We start from the raw sequence: 15,395 nt of genomic DNA on the forward strand, positions 1-15,395 counted from the left end.
AAGAAAAATTAACAGAAAGTACAGGTACCGTGAGCATCTCCAATTGAACAGCAAAAGCACAACCAAGTTTTTCTTTGTCTTGATGAAAGTCTTGCTTTTTCTCTCTGTTTGAGTTGAGCTGCAAGACTTAGATTATACCCACAGTGCAACTTTCAGAAATCATTAAGAAACCATTTATTTCTTCCCACAAAAGAACCTGATATCAGCTATAACAAAATACTCCTTGTTTCCAAGGAGCTCACACAATAGACAATAAAAACCAGTCAATGTGAAGTACTTTATAGCTGTTGAAAGATATTTCTTCGCTTGCTAAGGTCTGACTGTTACATAAACCATATTTTGCTTAGTCAATATAATTGCCATTTAACAGTGGTTATTGATTGTGTTTGTTACTTGCGAACTTTCAGGGCACACTTTTGGCCATTAACAACTGCAAGGCCAGAAATTTCTGGACCAACATTTCTGTATTAGACCCTGGAGGCAGGTCCTGACAACCTAAAGCCACATTCTAATTTGTTGCCTTGGAGCCATTTGCTGATGGCTCTGCAGACCAATTCTGTCAAGCAAACCAAACCAAACTGAACCAACCGAATCACAGAATATGAATCACTGAATAGCCTGGATTGGAAGGGACCTTAAAGACCATATAATTTCAACACCACTACCATGGACAAGTATAGCTTTCACTAGACCAGGTTGCTCAGAGCTCCATCCAGCCTAGCCTTGAACATTTCCTAGGATAGGGCATCCACAACTTTTCTAGGCAACCCATTCCAGTGCCTCACCACCAGCACAGAATAGAATTTCTTCCTAATATCCAATCTAAACCTACTCTCTTTCAGTTAGAAGACATTCCCCCTTGTTCTGTCACTATATGCTCTTGTAAAAAGTCCCTCTCCTTCTTTCTTGTAGGCTCCCTTCAGGTAGTGGAAGGCCACAGTTCGGTCACCTCAAACTCTTCTCTGCAGGCTGAACAAATCCAACTCTCTCAGGCTTTCCTCGCAGGAGAGGTGCTCCATCCCCCTAATCATCTTGGTGTGCCTCCTCTGGACTCGCTCCAACACGCTGATGTCCTTCCTGTGCTGAGGACCCCAGAGCTGGATACAGTACCCTAGGTGGGTCTGACAGGAGAAGAGTAGAGCGGCAGAATCCCCTCCCTCGACCTCCTGCCTATGCTGCTTTTGATGCAGCCCAAGGGTACAACTGGCTTTCTGGGCTGCAGGCACACATTGATGGATCATGTCCAGCCTCTCATCCACCAGCACGCCAAAGTCCTCAGCAGGGCAGAAATATTTCAAGGAGCTATATGGCTTTCCCTGGAAAGTTTTGAGGTAAACTCTGAAGTCATTTCAAAGAAAAGAAATTAAAGTAGTACTCAGTTAACAAATTTTAACGCATCTTATTTTGTGAAGATATTCAATCATTTTGTTCTCTCCTCAAAGAAAAGCAAGAAAGCAATAACCTTCGAAATCTCCAGAGCTGCCAGAAAGTGAAACAGCATCCTCCAGACAGCTCTTAATGTGCACTTAATTTAATTATCCACCCCTCTATCCTTCTTTTGGTTCTGTTAACATTTTGGATTACAAACATTATAAAATACACAGATACAAATGGTTGGAAAAGATATCTAAAGCCTAAAATGAAGCAAATATAATACTAGTAAGATTTGAAAGTGTCAGAACTGATCCTTTGAAATATGAATGGAAGTCCAGTTTCCCTCGGAGAGTATGATTTTTAGAGAGTGTGAGTGTCCCTTAGACTGAAAAAGAATAATGGTGAGTGCATAAAAGAACAAAAAGAAAGGATAAAATAAAATTTATAACATATTTCTTCCTTTGAAGTCAGGGTTCTTTTTTTCCAGATTGAATTCCTTGAATAGAATGAATAGTGCTATTATATGCCATCCATTTAGTTCCCAACGCAAAGAGGCTTTTGATAAGGGAATGGAGAATTGAGGTTGTAACAACAACTAATGATGAGATGCAAAGATGACAGAAATCAACCCAAACTAATTCATTAAATCTTCAAGCTGAAGAGTGATACATTAATATCTAATACAACATTTAAAGCAGTTTTTAAATGTCCCCTTCACAAGAGAGCTGAAAGCAAGTTCTCAACTGAGCAATAGATTGAGCACACTTGGAAGCTTCCTCATATCAATGACAATTTCATATTTACTTTATACGTGTCAGTTCTGGAAAGTCCTATGTTATTGCATGAAGATGTAATCCAAAAGTATTCTCAGTATCTACATTGTCTCCAAATCTATAAAGTTTGGCAGTGAACAGCATTCTTTCATACTGCATGTTAATCACCCTATATAAGAAAAAACCAACTTTTCGATAAACTTTTGACTTTCCCCATAGAATTGTATAGCAGGAATGTATTTTACTTCATAGCATTATGTAAAATGTTTATTAAACTTGTAAACTATGAAAACTGACATTAATCTCCTATCATCACATGAATAAGTGATTTTTTTTTACAGATCTGTAATAGAGTACTTGAACAGTGGTTGTTTAGGGAATCTTGATATTTAGAAGTTACAGATGATGGGATAAATACAGTCCAAGGGAAACAACCTCACACTGATGTGGTAATTTACACAGGGGTAAATTCAGAAGTGATAAAGATGTATAACAGAGTCTCTTCCTCTGTGCATTTGGTACACAAACACACACATACATGTGTATAATATGTAAGTATGTATACATATATGAAAGTCTCTATCTCTCAGTATACACAGAAAATATTCTTTGGATATTTCACCACAGTTTGGCTAAGTCCTAAGCTTTAAAACTTGTAAACCAGAAACTATTCTCAGCAATGTTTTTTCTACCCAAAGAGCCACCTGAACTGAACTGATGCTACAGGTTTAGGACAACAGTTTTTCTCACTAAATCAATGACACTTGAAATTTCCTTTAGGTTAATGCAGAAACAAACATTTAAGAGTTACACAGGTTACATCAGTCTTCAAATCAGATTCTTGAAATAAGAAATATGTCATAGTAGAGTCGGTGCTGAAATTAATAGCAAAGCAAAACTATAAAGTATAGATTTTGCTTGATTTGGGTTTTTTGGTTTTTTGTGCTTACTGCTTGCTTTTTTTTTTTAGAAAACATGCTTCTCACAAGAAATTGTTGTAGAATATGAAAGATACAATCAAGAGTAGCTGGAAGCTATCACAAAATTCTCTAAGCAAGAAAATATGATTACACAGAAAAACTACAAGTACCTCTTCCAAAGTTGTGTCAGAAATGCCATAGCCAGTCACATGTAGATGCTGAAGGCTTTGATCTAAAGCTTGAAAAAGACCTTTAAAAGAGGCCTTATCTGCCCTTTCTGGAATCACATAGGTCAGCTCAGTCCCACTGTTCTCTTTCAAGAAGGCTTCTGGAATATGGGTCTGTACCAGAGATGTGACCCGAACAATATGCTTAGGATCCTGGATTTCAAACATAGAGGGCTATGAGGGGAAAAAAAGATAGTTGTGCATAAAAAATATTACCAGAATTATTGGACTTGATAGTAGAATTCATGCAGGAAAATTTCCACTGAGGAAACTGTGTCACACTTGGGATGCAGAGACTATTTCCCATGAATGAAGAACAGTGAGACAAAACCCTTTTCAGCTAATTACTGATATTCATAATTTTCAAAGATGTTATTATGTTCATCTAAATAATAATAACACCCACCCAAAACAACCAAGAAAGCCAATAAAAACAGGTTTTGCTGGCTCTCTAATAATCTATATCATGTATTACTTCCCAGCAGAGACATACACCTCCCTTAGAATATGCACAGCTGTTACTTGGCAGGCACGGTTAAATTCTGTATACTACATTTTTAATATACCTTTTTTATGAGCGTTAGACTGTGTCCCTGGCCGTATGTTTCTCTCAGATGAGAGGGAGAACCACAGCACCTCAGCTGGCCATGCTGCAGAATGGCAATGTGATCACTGAGCACCTCTGCCTCATCGAGGTGGTGAGTGGTAAAGATCAGTGTGACACCTACATCAGAAAGATTGGTACATGTTTACAAAACCTGGTTTCTAGAGAAACACCTCTTGCTTTCACAAGGGTCTTTAACGTTAAGGGAACGTGTTTAGGAGTTTTCAAAACAGGACACAAACAAAACCTGCAGTCAGATTTACAATTTGAGTTAGATTCAGCTCTAAACATCCTTTGCCCTGTATTATACATAGCAAGCAGTATCAAGACATTAAAAGCTCCAGCTGTTTTAAGAGCATAAGAAATCCCTTAAAACGACATAACGTCAGTGTCTGTTTCAATGGATCATTCACTGTTAATTATTACAGCCAACTGAGTGCTCACTAGCTGAAGAGTTTGCTTCCCACAATCAATTTTTGACTTTTTGGTACCTAAAAAATTAATGTGGCAGACTTATGATGAGTCTATTTTCATTAGAAGTATATATGCACTATATACCGATATATGCAAAATGGAAGTGCATACAGATATATGCAAGATGGGAAATGGAAACCAGAAAGTAATTTTGAGAAGTTGGAGAGAGGGGAAAAACTTCAGGACAGGTCTTAGAACTAGGTTCAATCTTCTTTTAGATTGGGCATCTTTCTGTGTGATAACAAATAATTCTTGTAATCTCATTTGGCTGCCTTAAAGTTTTCAAATTCAATTAAGTGTTTCCTCAGAAATTAATGTATCTAATTTCTGATAATATTTCGGTTATATTTTGACTATCCAGTTTAAATTGAGACAAAATTCCAGAAAGGAAAATAGGAAGCAAATTATGTGCATAAACTTTGTACCAGCTTTGTACTTCAGAAGAACATCCCAGATACCACGGCGAGAACATGGATCTACTCCACTGGTGGGCTCATCTAGAACAACTGTCTTTGAGTTTCCAATAAAGGAGATGGCAATTGACAGTCTCCTTTTCATTCCCCCAGAAAGCTCTCCAACAGGTTTGTACTGATGTTGGGATAAATTCACATCTTCCAGAGCTCTGAAATACAAGCACAGAAACAAGACTAATTTTGAGAAAGTTTTTTCTGGTCACATCATGTCCACTTAGAGAAGAATTACTGAAAAGTCACTCCAAATGGAAAGCGATAAAATCACTATGTCTGATTGATTATACACTTCGGTGTCAAAAACAAATAGGAAAACAAATATCTCTTTACCTACAAAGCATAAATGCTCATCATCATCTGATGCAAAAATTCTGGATAAGTATTTTGTAAGATAAGAACCAACAATTTTTAAATTAAGGCAAATAAAATAAGTACCAATTTGTCCAAAAACTTTAGCAAACTCCAGATTATAGCCCCTTTAAATGACAGTAAAGACTGTTAGTTTCATAACTCAAGCAGCGCTTCAGATTTTGCAACTACATCAAGAACCATAGAGAATGCCTGAGTTTTTAGGAAATGTGTAGTTATTTGAGGTAAATAAGGTAACACTGCAGTTTTTTTTCTTTTTCTCTTAGAAGATACGTTTCTGTGAAATAAACAGATTAGTGATCCCTAGGTAGATAAAACTACCTAATCTAACCTAATCTAATTCCTCTGTTAAGGACTGGGAGATACCTTACAAGACGTTACCACTTCAGCCCTTGCCCTCTGATGATGATCTGGCATCTGTGTGGAAATATTCTAAATAAAGGCAGCACTATAACACCATTAATTTATTGTTCATCACTCTGAACATCTAGTCACTGACCTAAGAGCTTTCAGCTGCTATCAGCCTGGCAAACAAGACATAAAAGGCTCAACAGTGCTAAACTAATCTCCTGAATCATTTGAGTGAATATGCATATCTGTAAGCCATGCCATTTACCCTTAGAGATTTTCTCATCTTTAAGACAACAGGTTTCTATAATTGTTCTATAGATATATATTGAGGAAAATTAATCTCTTTAGAAGTCTGCTTCTTTTGCTAATAAAAGGAGAATTTTGTTTCATTCTTTTGTCGCTTTTCTAGTTTCTCTGAAGTCTTTTAAAGCACTTGTTGCCTTTAAAAATAATGCAATTTTTCTTAGTAGCAAGGCCTGCAGAGTCCTGAGTGTTCTTATGTGCCGTTAGTATGACAGACTGCTGCTGAAATTACAATTCAGCAGTCTAAGTACCATAAAATACAGAATATTATTTTGCAAGTACTGGGTTTGGTTTTTCTCTGTTATTCTAAAGAATTGTTTCTATTTTTTCTAGAGAGAACGTAGTGTCCCACATCAGAGTTTGTCCAGATCAAAATTTTAAAATAACAGGTTTTTATGACAGCTACCAAAAAGGAAAGCTACTTTGCCACAAATGCCTCTGCACATGCCTAATTGTACACTTAAGGAGTCCCATCAACTTGGCGTTTATTTGCGTTGAAGCATGGAAGCTTCACAGCACTTCACAGAGTCTATCATGAATTAGGAGGTAAAAAAGAAAATATCTGCACTGCCACACTGTTAGAAAAGCTCCATTTCATTCCTGAGGTAGAGAAAATGCAGTTTGCTACTAGTGAACAAGATCTCAGCTTGTACAGTTTACAAGTAGTTTAATATACATGATGCAAAAATAAGATTTAGTCCTATATCAAAGAAGTATTAGCACAAAAACACTAGCAAAAATTTTCAACCTGAGAAGTGACAAATCCTCTGAGGTAATGTAAGAGCTCTGATTTGGTTTTTCTATTGGATTGTTTGGTTTTAAACCTCTTGATTTACTAAAAACATTTCAAGGCTGGATTTGGCAATGGAAAACATGGTCTATTTAGAAAGATTGTAATGAAGACTGCCTTTGCCTACCTTTTCTTGTTTTCTAACCTTCCTTCCACTGCAGGTGAGGGAATACAGGATAATAAATATATAAAGCCAGTGTTGATTTATGTAAAAATTTGGGGCAAGCACAGCAGTTTACTTTCTACCCTCCTCTCCAGCAAGGGGGGAGGCAAGGCAAACAGTATGAGGCAGGAACCACTGCAGCTGCTACAATCCTAACCATTCACTCCAGTCAAAACATCATTATTTGATGGTCCTGTATACCAGGTCTTTAAACATTGGCAGTTCCACTACAAATATATTCAAGTAAGGGTTAGACACTAGGAAATATACTTTCAAGGCATGACTTCAGAACACGAAATGTGATTAAAAGTTCACAAATCCCTGAGGTTTCCATTAGCTTTTGCTCATAGTTTTTGCATTTGCACTTTTTTATTTGAGTGGTTTGCAATAGCCATTACTGATTTACTTGGCATATTTCAACAAATGAAAGAAAAACTTACCCACTGACTTGCTCATTCAACTGTTCTTTCGTCCATCTGGGTGCCTTCACTGATCCGTAAAGCAGTAGATGCTCTCGCACCGTAAGTGTGTTAAACAGCACATCATACTGGGGGCAAACACCCAGCTCTGTCCTGATGGCAGCCAAATCAGTACGTATGTCCTTTCCATCAATAATAATGGTACCAGAGCTCGGTGGATACAGACCGGTTAACAGTGATCTAAGAAAAAAAAATTATTCCTCAAGATAATATGCAATGATTGTATTACATAGCTCATTACTTGGATTTCCTGAGGCGTGTCCTGGCATCCTTAGAGCAACACCAACTCAGTTGAGTACAGTTATAGATACATCACTAATGTTTTGGGTTTCAATTTTATTGTTTTGGTTTTGGGGGTTTTTGGGGAGGGAGGTTTTTTGGGGGTTTTTTTTGGTTGGTTGTTTGGTTTTTTCTTTATTTTGTTTTTTATGGTCTCAACAGTCCTTCATTTTCTAGAACAAAATCCATTGTTCCTTCCAGAACAAAATCCATTTTTTTCCCAAACAAAAATAACAGGTGATTGTTTCTCTTTTCACAAGGGTATTCTGTGAAGAGTATTTCTCAATTAGGTCCCACGCTGCATGGCTAGTTTGACAAAAGCTGATCATAGCTAACATAAATGTAGAAATGTAGACTTCTTACTTGAGACATTTTTAAAGGTCATTTTCATTTCATTATTTTCATTTCTGGTCAACTGCCAAGAAAAAAAGAAGACCCTTACAGCCTCTAGGGGCAAAGCACAAAACCCCATAAAACTCTGCACTCTCTATGTGATGAGTACATATAGAATGCCAGAAAAGAATACTCCCCCAAGGTGTGCTCAACTCCGCAGCCAGACATTCCCAGCTCCTACTTAAGCTGCTCCTGAACTGTTACATTATGGTTTAAGTGACACAGAAGACTCAGTTCTCTACTCATTACATTGCCTGTGTCATAGATATACAGCCTTCACTTTCCATGTGCTTTGGGGAGTTTATCAAATATTTATTTGGGGTGGGGGAAAGGCATAGCAAAGAATTCACAACATTTTGAAGTGAAAAAGTGTAGCAGAGATCAGAGGGAAGAGTAATAGCATTAAATGTCAGACTTACATAACTGTTGTCTTGCCAGCTCCATTAGGTCCCAAGAGCGCTGTTATCTGCCCTCTGTGGAAAGTGAGGCTGAGATCTTTAACAGCCGCCTTCTGGCCATCCATGTGCTCTTTGGTGAGAGACAGCAGCACAACACCAATGGTGGCTCCTTCAGTGCAAGGGCCTTTCCAATTTTGAGGTGCTGGTTCTGTGTGGGAAAGGGCAGCAAAACAAGCAGGGTTGCTGAATCTAAACATATGTGCGTGTGTACAAAGGGAATAACAAACTAATTTAATCCCTGTTGCCATTTACCAAGGCCTGGAACAGATGTTCAGATGGTCTGAACTGACACAAGCTCCACTGAAATCAAAGATACAAGGTCAGTTAATATTTGCTAAGAATTTGGCCTATTTGTAGTTATGCCAAGTTATGCCTCCATAAGGTCATAAAACAGTGGCTATATTTTATTTCTAGCAGAAAAAACTAACATATTTGAATAACATTATTTGAATAATTGTTTTATGCCCCTAAGTATGAGAAAATTCTAACTGTGTGAGCTACTTCACATATGCTGTTCAGTTTCAGGCAAACAACATTGACATACATTTCACAGGCATAGCCAGTTAATCTTCTCAATTCTCCTCAGTCGACAAAGCAAAGCAGATCTCTGGAAAGTGATTCAGAGCAGCAGCCTAGTCTAAACATGATTCAAGGTGCTCAAAGCAAGTAGATATCCAGCAGTTTTCTGACTGTGTTAACCAATTGAGGAAACCGAGATGACCATATGACTCTAATAAAGTTACTTTCCCTTCTTTGTCAGGAGGAAGGGTTTCCAAACAGAGGCACAGTCAATCAGCAGCCCCAGAAATACATTATTAACATGTATTATCGACTCATTACAACTGAGAAATCTGTTAGTGGAATTTATTTTTTTCTTTTTAAAAAGGGCAAGCCAAAGTAGAATGCCCAAAAAAAAGAAACTGCTATGGATGAGAATTATGAGAAGAGAGAATTATCCTTTTCAATATATATGAAATATACATTTACATAAAATATTTATTGTTTATATTTACATTGTATTTAATACTTTTAAATAAATAAAATGTAAACATTGCAATAACAGAGAATTATGTTTTATATAAGAACCAAATTACATAAATCAAATTATAAATAAAAAATTATATAATTTTTTCAACGATAGGTTTGTTTATGTTGTGAATGAAAAAGCTGCTTTGCTCTTTTCACAATCAATTTTAAGCTTCTGGCAAAAGTTCTTTCTAAACTTGAGGTCACTTCAAGAAAGGCACTACCAGCTATTGTGACATTTCTGAGGTCTTCCTACCCACGAACCTCTCCCAGTTACCTTCTCTGTCTTTCGGTCTGCAGACTAAAACCATCAACAAACATTCTTTATGCCCTTTCCACTGTTTCCTAAATTTGCATCCTGGATCTTAACAAAAAAACATTGAAGTGCAGAGTGAGCCTCAGGCGATGTATCTTAGGTAAGACTCAGAGGAAGAGCTTCAAGTTACTTGCAACCACTAAACTGATCACCTTAGGACTTCTCCGAAGAAGAGTTCCAAGTAGATACTCAGCACCCAGGCCTCTGCCAGCCCTGCTCTAGTTGTATTTCCAACTGGTAGGACTTACATGCCAGCCATTCCCTGACACACCTCTGATTTCCTAAGTGCTCTCCACCCCCATGGAACCACCCCTTACCTGGGTTGTACGGAACAAGTGCAGAAATCACCAGGGAGCAAGTTCCAAGAAAATTCTCCATGAATGCATTTACCCCATATTTGGTACAGTGACACCCAATTCTTATGGAAGACAGCAAGCTCCTTTGCTTTAGCATTCCCAGAAAGGGGATTCGCTATCAGCCACATGACATGAATCAGTCAAACAGAGGAGAAGCAATACACCAAGCTTAGGCAATGTGGTGAAATCAGAGAGAAATACTGGAAATCTTTGTTTCAGGTAAGGACCAAAGGCAATCATCTCAACAAAATGGAGTTGTTCCAAATTGCAGAAATTCCAGCAAAATTCATACAAATAGTTTTCCCACAAGTGTTTAAATGAACCTCAAGACATTCTGAAGTCTGCCCTTCTCCAGGAGATACCAGTATGTAAAACTGCTGAGTTGTTAAGCTTCTTCACCTGTGCTACAGACAAATGGATCATTTCCAAGCTATTTTAACTTTCAAAGAAGCACAACCCACAATGTTATTCTAAGGTGCAAGATGGAATATAGGTGAGAGTGACTTATTCCTTCATTCCAAAAATCTAAATTAAATGTCCTCACAGAGAACTGAGAGGCAGAGGGGAAAAAAAACCCCAAACAATAAAACAAACAAACAAAAAACCACAAACAAACAAAAAAACCTGCCTAAATTAATTGTAAGCAAGTAAACACACAGAAGAGAAGTGAAAGTATCTGGAAGCAGATAAAAATTAGTTATAACAGTTGCTTTTCAAACAAAAGGCTAAGAAGCAGAGACAGAAAGAACAGTGATTACAGAAGAGAAAAAATAAGAAATAGAAGGGAAAAAATGAACAAATTAATTTTTTCACTGAAATAAGAAGCCAGTTTTAAAAAAAGTTAATAAAGCCCAACACTCTTCAGATTCAGTAAGAGTACAAAAGGCTTCACTGAACTCCAAAAGCTCCTAACCAAGCAGAGAGGCAATACACTGGGACACAATGAACAAAAGAGATACTTGTTTTACAGCTTTAAAGAGTTTTCTTAAATATTCGTACACAACAGTTTTCACTGAATGAATCAAGCATTACAGGTGACAGCACAATATAAGTTAGTATATAACGTTCATAGTATATACTATATAATGAAAGAGAGAAAGTGACAAGATCAAAACACATAATATAGGGCCAAGCAATGATAAAAGCAGATTGATCACAATCAGCCCACCTTTCAGAAAAAAACCCAACATTATTAAAATACTATTACTACAGACCTTTTTCTTGGAAGTTTTCATTGAAGAAAAACATATTAGAATTCAGATAATGTCTCTTCCTCCTCTCTGCACCACACAGGTTCTTCCAGTAGGAAACAGTAAAGGGAAAGTACCATCGGTGTTTTGATCCAAATTTTCCTAGATTAGAATTATGATATAAACTGTTGAAAAATTTATAGTCATTTTGTATCTGTTTATAGGCTACTAATGTCCTATCGCTACTTACAAAGACCTGGTTAGACCATTTAATTAGCTCAAATCCTTGGCTGCACTCAACAAACTTTATAATAAAGTGCAAAAAAAGTCATTTGTTCATAACACCAGGTACTGCCCTAGAATAATCAAACTTCAGTGATACTGTGCTTTACCCTGTCTCCAAATCAGCTTCAAAGTGTAACAGGATCATAGACTTAACAGTATGTAGGCACAGCCTAACATTATCTAACCTACAGGAAAGAAAGTGTACCAAATGGCCTGCCAAGGTAAAGAATCTTATTTTTTGTTATAAACATAATCCATAGCATCAGCCAATAAATATTACTCTGAAATTACTATCAACACAATGTAAACAAATCAGCTGCCATAAGAAACATTTATAGTGGCACACAAACAGAAAGGGCAAAAACATGCTTCTATACACAACCTAAACTTTGGCATTGCCCAATCTTTCCAGGCATCACTTACCCATCACACAGTACACACTCTGTGTGTTTAGAGTTACATTTCACTGACACCAAAGGGCAGGTGTCAATTTAAGATAAAGTTTTTTTAAATTCAGTTGTATATTCCACCCAGCCCTATCTTTCAAGGCAAAATTTATTTTTTTTTTAAACAAATACAAAGTGACTGGAAGAAAAGGTGACATATCCAAATCAGAGGAAAGGTAAATTTAAACAGCTAGTGAGGCATGAGGCTATGATTGAAAATACATCGACCAATTCAATAATACTCATAAAACTTGGTTAAGGGAAAAAAAATTAAAAACCCAAACCACTGCCTTCTGAAAATATACTTGAAAGTTAGTTTTCTTTATGCATTGGACTGTGGACTGACTGGGAGCAAGATACAATTACCCGGCTGTCTGAAGCCTTTACGATCTGAAAACATGCCTCATGTTTCAGCCTAAGTACTGACTCAGAAAACTTGTCATTTTCACAGGAAGTTTTGCTATTAGACTGAGCTCTGTTACTGTGAATTTCCAATAAATTTCTAATTCTATCAGATATTAGTCATCCCTATGAGCAAATAAAACATATTTCATGCCTTGCTACAAATTATATTCCATGTATTAGCATTACTCAATATTTGTGTATCTTAGAAAACTTTATTTCCCAGTCCCTAAAGGCAGTCAGACAGTTTGTCACATCAAAACCCTAACTCAGAAAAAGACTTTTGTTTTAGTTGCATAAAATGAGGAAAGCCTATTCTATCTATTTTATTCAATAACTTCTTCAAAAACACAAAATAAGAACAAGTCCAAGATCTTACCAGGAATAATATTGCTGAAATACCAGCCACCTATAGAATACAAAATGGAGTCAAAGAACATCATCCAGCACATCCATCCAAAGGTCATGCATCCTCCTTGTGCCATTGACTGGTGCATATTATTCCACTGAATTCCTGGGAGTAATAATAACAATTTTTTAAAGGTCAAAGCTAAATCAGTACAGCATTAAAGATCACAAATACATCAACACCACACACTTCTGGGTATTTAAGCACTAGTACAAAACAAATCATAGTTAATAACAGTAATCCTAATGAATAGAAATGAATTGCTATGCCTCTACATGCCTCTGTTTAGAACAGCAGGTGAAACTGCTGTTGGGAAAATGCAGGGAAGTTGTTCTAGAAAGGGCTGTTTATTTGGCAAAAGAAAAAGAACTGCAACACTGACAAGATGGGGCACTGACAAATGAATCAGGCTTTAAGCCATTCTGCTGATATAAAGAAAAGGATTACACAAAGTTTAATGCCATTTCTATAATGCTAAATCTGAAAATTTAAATCTGTGAATTCTAACTTAGAAGCATTTGTGTGCATCGACTGCATTTAGAGATAACCATGAGCAAACTCACTGAGTAATTGCATCATAAATTTATTATATTGCAGAGGACATGAAAGGAAGAAAGAAGGTGCAAAACACTAGTACTACAGAAAGCTACCATATTGCTAAATGGAAAACAAAAGTAACCAAGTTGTAGATTTATTGAAAGCATTGTATTTTTTTACCGAAAATGCTACTTTTTTTTTGCAGTAAAGTTGGTCATGATATTGCTTCTACATTTCTTTTTCTATGATTGTTAAAAAAAGTACTTTTTCCCAAAACACATTTTGCCATTCCTTCAGTAAAGATGAGTCCTTTTGACAAAGTGTCTGGTTACAATTTTAAGTAATGTTTTCTGAAACTATCTCTTCCACTCTTACCAACTCTTGTACCACTATGGTACTTTTTCAATACCTAGTAGTTTAAAACATCCACTGTTATTAATACTGATCTTGCCATATTAGTAAAAAAAAAAAGGATTACATCCATTTACATACCTGGACTTCATTTATCCTATTAACTCATTAGAGATTTTTTTCAAAACAAAGTGAAAAACATTTCCAACGTTATTTTTTGAAATAATTACAATGCTTCTTCTTCTGGAGAGCTTACCTATTTCTTGGCCCTCAAAGTGTGTAATGAAAAATATTCCTTGCCCAAAGGCAGTTGTAGAAAGAAGACACTACAATACCAGAGGAGAAAGAGGATGTGAACATCAAATAAAAACATGTTATCAACAAGTTCCATGAAATAAAATAAATTGTGATAATGAAAGCAAGCATAAAATAAACAAACTTTTTTTTCTTTTCACTTAGGCTAATGATAGCTATTTCTTTTTATGTTTTAACAACACTCCCCCACAAACTTCAGTAGTATTTGCTCCACCTTAAAGGGCTGCACTGACCCAGTTATTAATATTGAGAAGTGTTATTTAATTTTATAACAGGACCTAGACTATCATAAATCTACCACGTACTGAAAACTTATGATGTAAAAGTATGCAAAGGAATTTACTTTTTGTGATAAGAGCAGTGGTCCTACTCAATTTTGCAAGACCAGAACTCAAGAAAAGACAAAAGCAAAAAGAACATGCACATTAGGTACTATATGCTGAGACAGCATTTTTGTGCAAGGAAATAACATTTGAATTTCAAGAAGAAATGCAGTTGTGCTGGATCACGAAAGTATGGAATGGAAAATAGCAAGTTAGTGATGTAGTATAGCAAGAAAGTGTGACGGAACCCATCCTGACAGCTCTCTAAAGAAAGAAGTATGATATAGGCTGTTTCTTAGGAAAAAAAAATCAAAATCATCACTGGTATGGTTTATGTATTTGTACAGAGAATTTTGTGCTAATTCCCATCACCTGAGTTCCTGTCTCTTACGTTTCCAGGGTTTCACCACATGATGGGCCCTCTCTTCTGTTAGTAATTACTGCTTTTTTCACATGCTTCTGTCTCTGATTTTCAGCAAAGGCAAGTGTCAGAGACTGAAATGGTTAATGGCTTAAACGTTGTAAAATCACCAAAACACTTTTGGCCACTGTAGCAAACTGAAAAGAAGCAGCTGTTCACCCAGCAAAGCCTGCCCCTCCGTGAACATGCCCACTGTGAAAGGACCTTCAGGTTAGATAAGTTAGATAACTATCCCAGGTGCAGAAGGGCATGCACACCTGAAGCTACAACCCTGGATTTCCTGCAAATCCTGCAAAGTGGGATAATCCTTCTTATCATGCCAATGTCCTCCCTTATATGATGACTCTGCTGTGAAGACCCCTCTGGGAAGCATCAAAGGCTTGAAGACTCGTGACATGTCCCGTGACATTATCCATTGAAAAACCACTGCCCCAGGAGAGGTACAAAGAGTTCCCACCTTCCCACAAGGAGTTCCTGAGTTTGAAGTCTATAATCTTTGAGTTTTGGGGGGGCCTTCCCCCAGTCCCAACAAATCAAGACCATAACTTAGACAGAACTATAATCACCACTTCAACCAACAGACATGGAAGC

General features: G+C 36.8%; 1 protein-coding gene across 1 annotated transcript in view; it reads right to left on the reverse strand.

Annotated features, from left to right (window-relative positions):
* The window catches only part of ABCA13 (ATP binding cassette subfamily A member 13), a 161,419-nt gene that overhangs the window by 93,155 nt on the left and 52,869 nt on the right, over positions 1-15,395 (reverse strand). The window contains exons 24-31 of the mRNA XM_027743247.2: positions 14,002-14,071; positions 12,828-12,962; positions 11,340-11,477; positions 8,389-8,575; positions 7,259-7,477; positions 4,798-4,994; positions 3,861-4,018; positions 3,238-3,468 (exon numbers count right to left, since the gene is read on the reverse strand). Of these exons, the coding sequence (XP_027599048.2) occupies positions 3,238-3,468; positions 3,861-4,018; positions 4,798-4,994; positions 7,259-7,477; positions 8,389-8,575; positions 11,340-11,477; positions 12,828-12,962; positions 14,002-14,071 (1,335 nt within the window). The remainder of the gene's footprint in view (positions 1-3,237; positions 3,469-3,860; positions 4,019-4,797; positions 4,995-7,258; positions 7,478-8,388; positions 8,576-11,339; positions 11,478-12,827; positions 12,963-14,001; positions 14,072-15,395) is intronic.

Source organism: Pipra filicauda, unplaced genomic scaffold (genome assembly GCF_003945595.2).
Source record: "Pipra filicauda isolate LSUMZ 115617 unplaced genomic scaffold, ASM394559v2 scaffold130_size2058158_pilon, whole genome shotgun sequence".
NCBI classification, from domain to species: Eukaryota; Metazoa; Chordata; class Aves; order Passeriformes; family Pipridae; genus Pipra; species Pipra filicauda.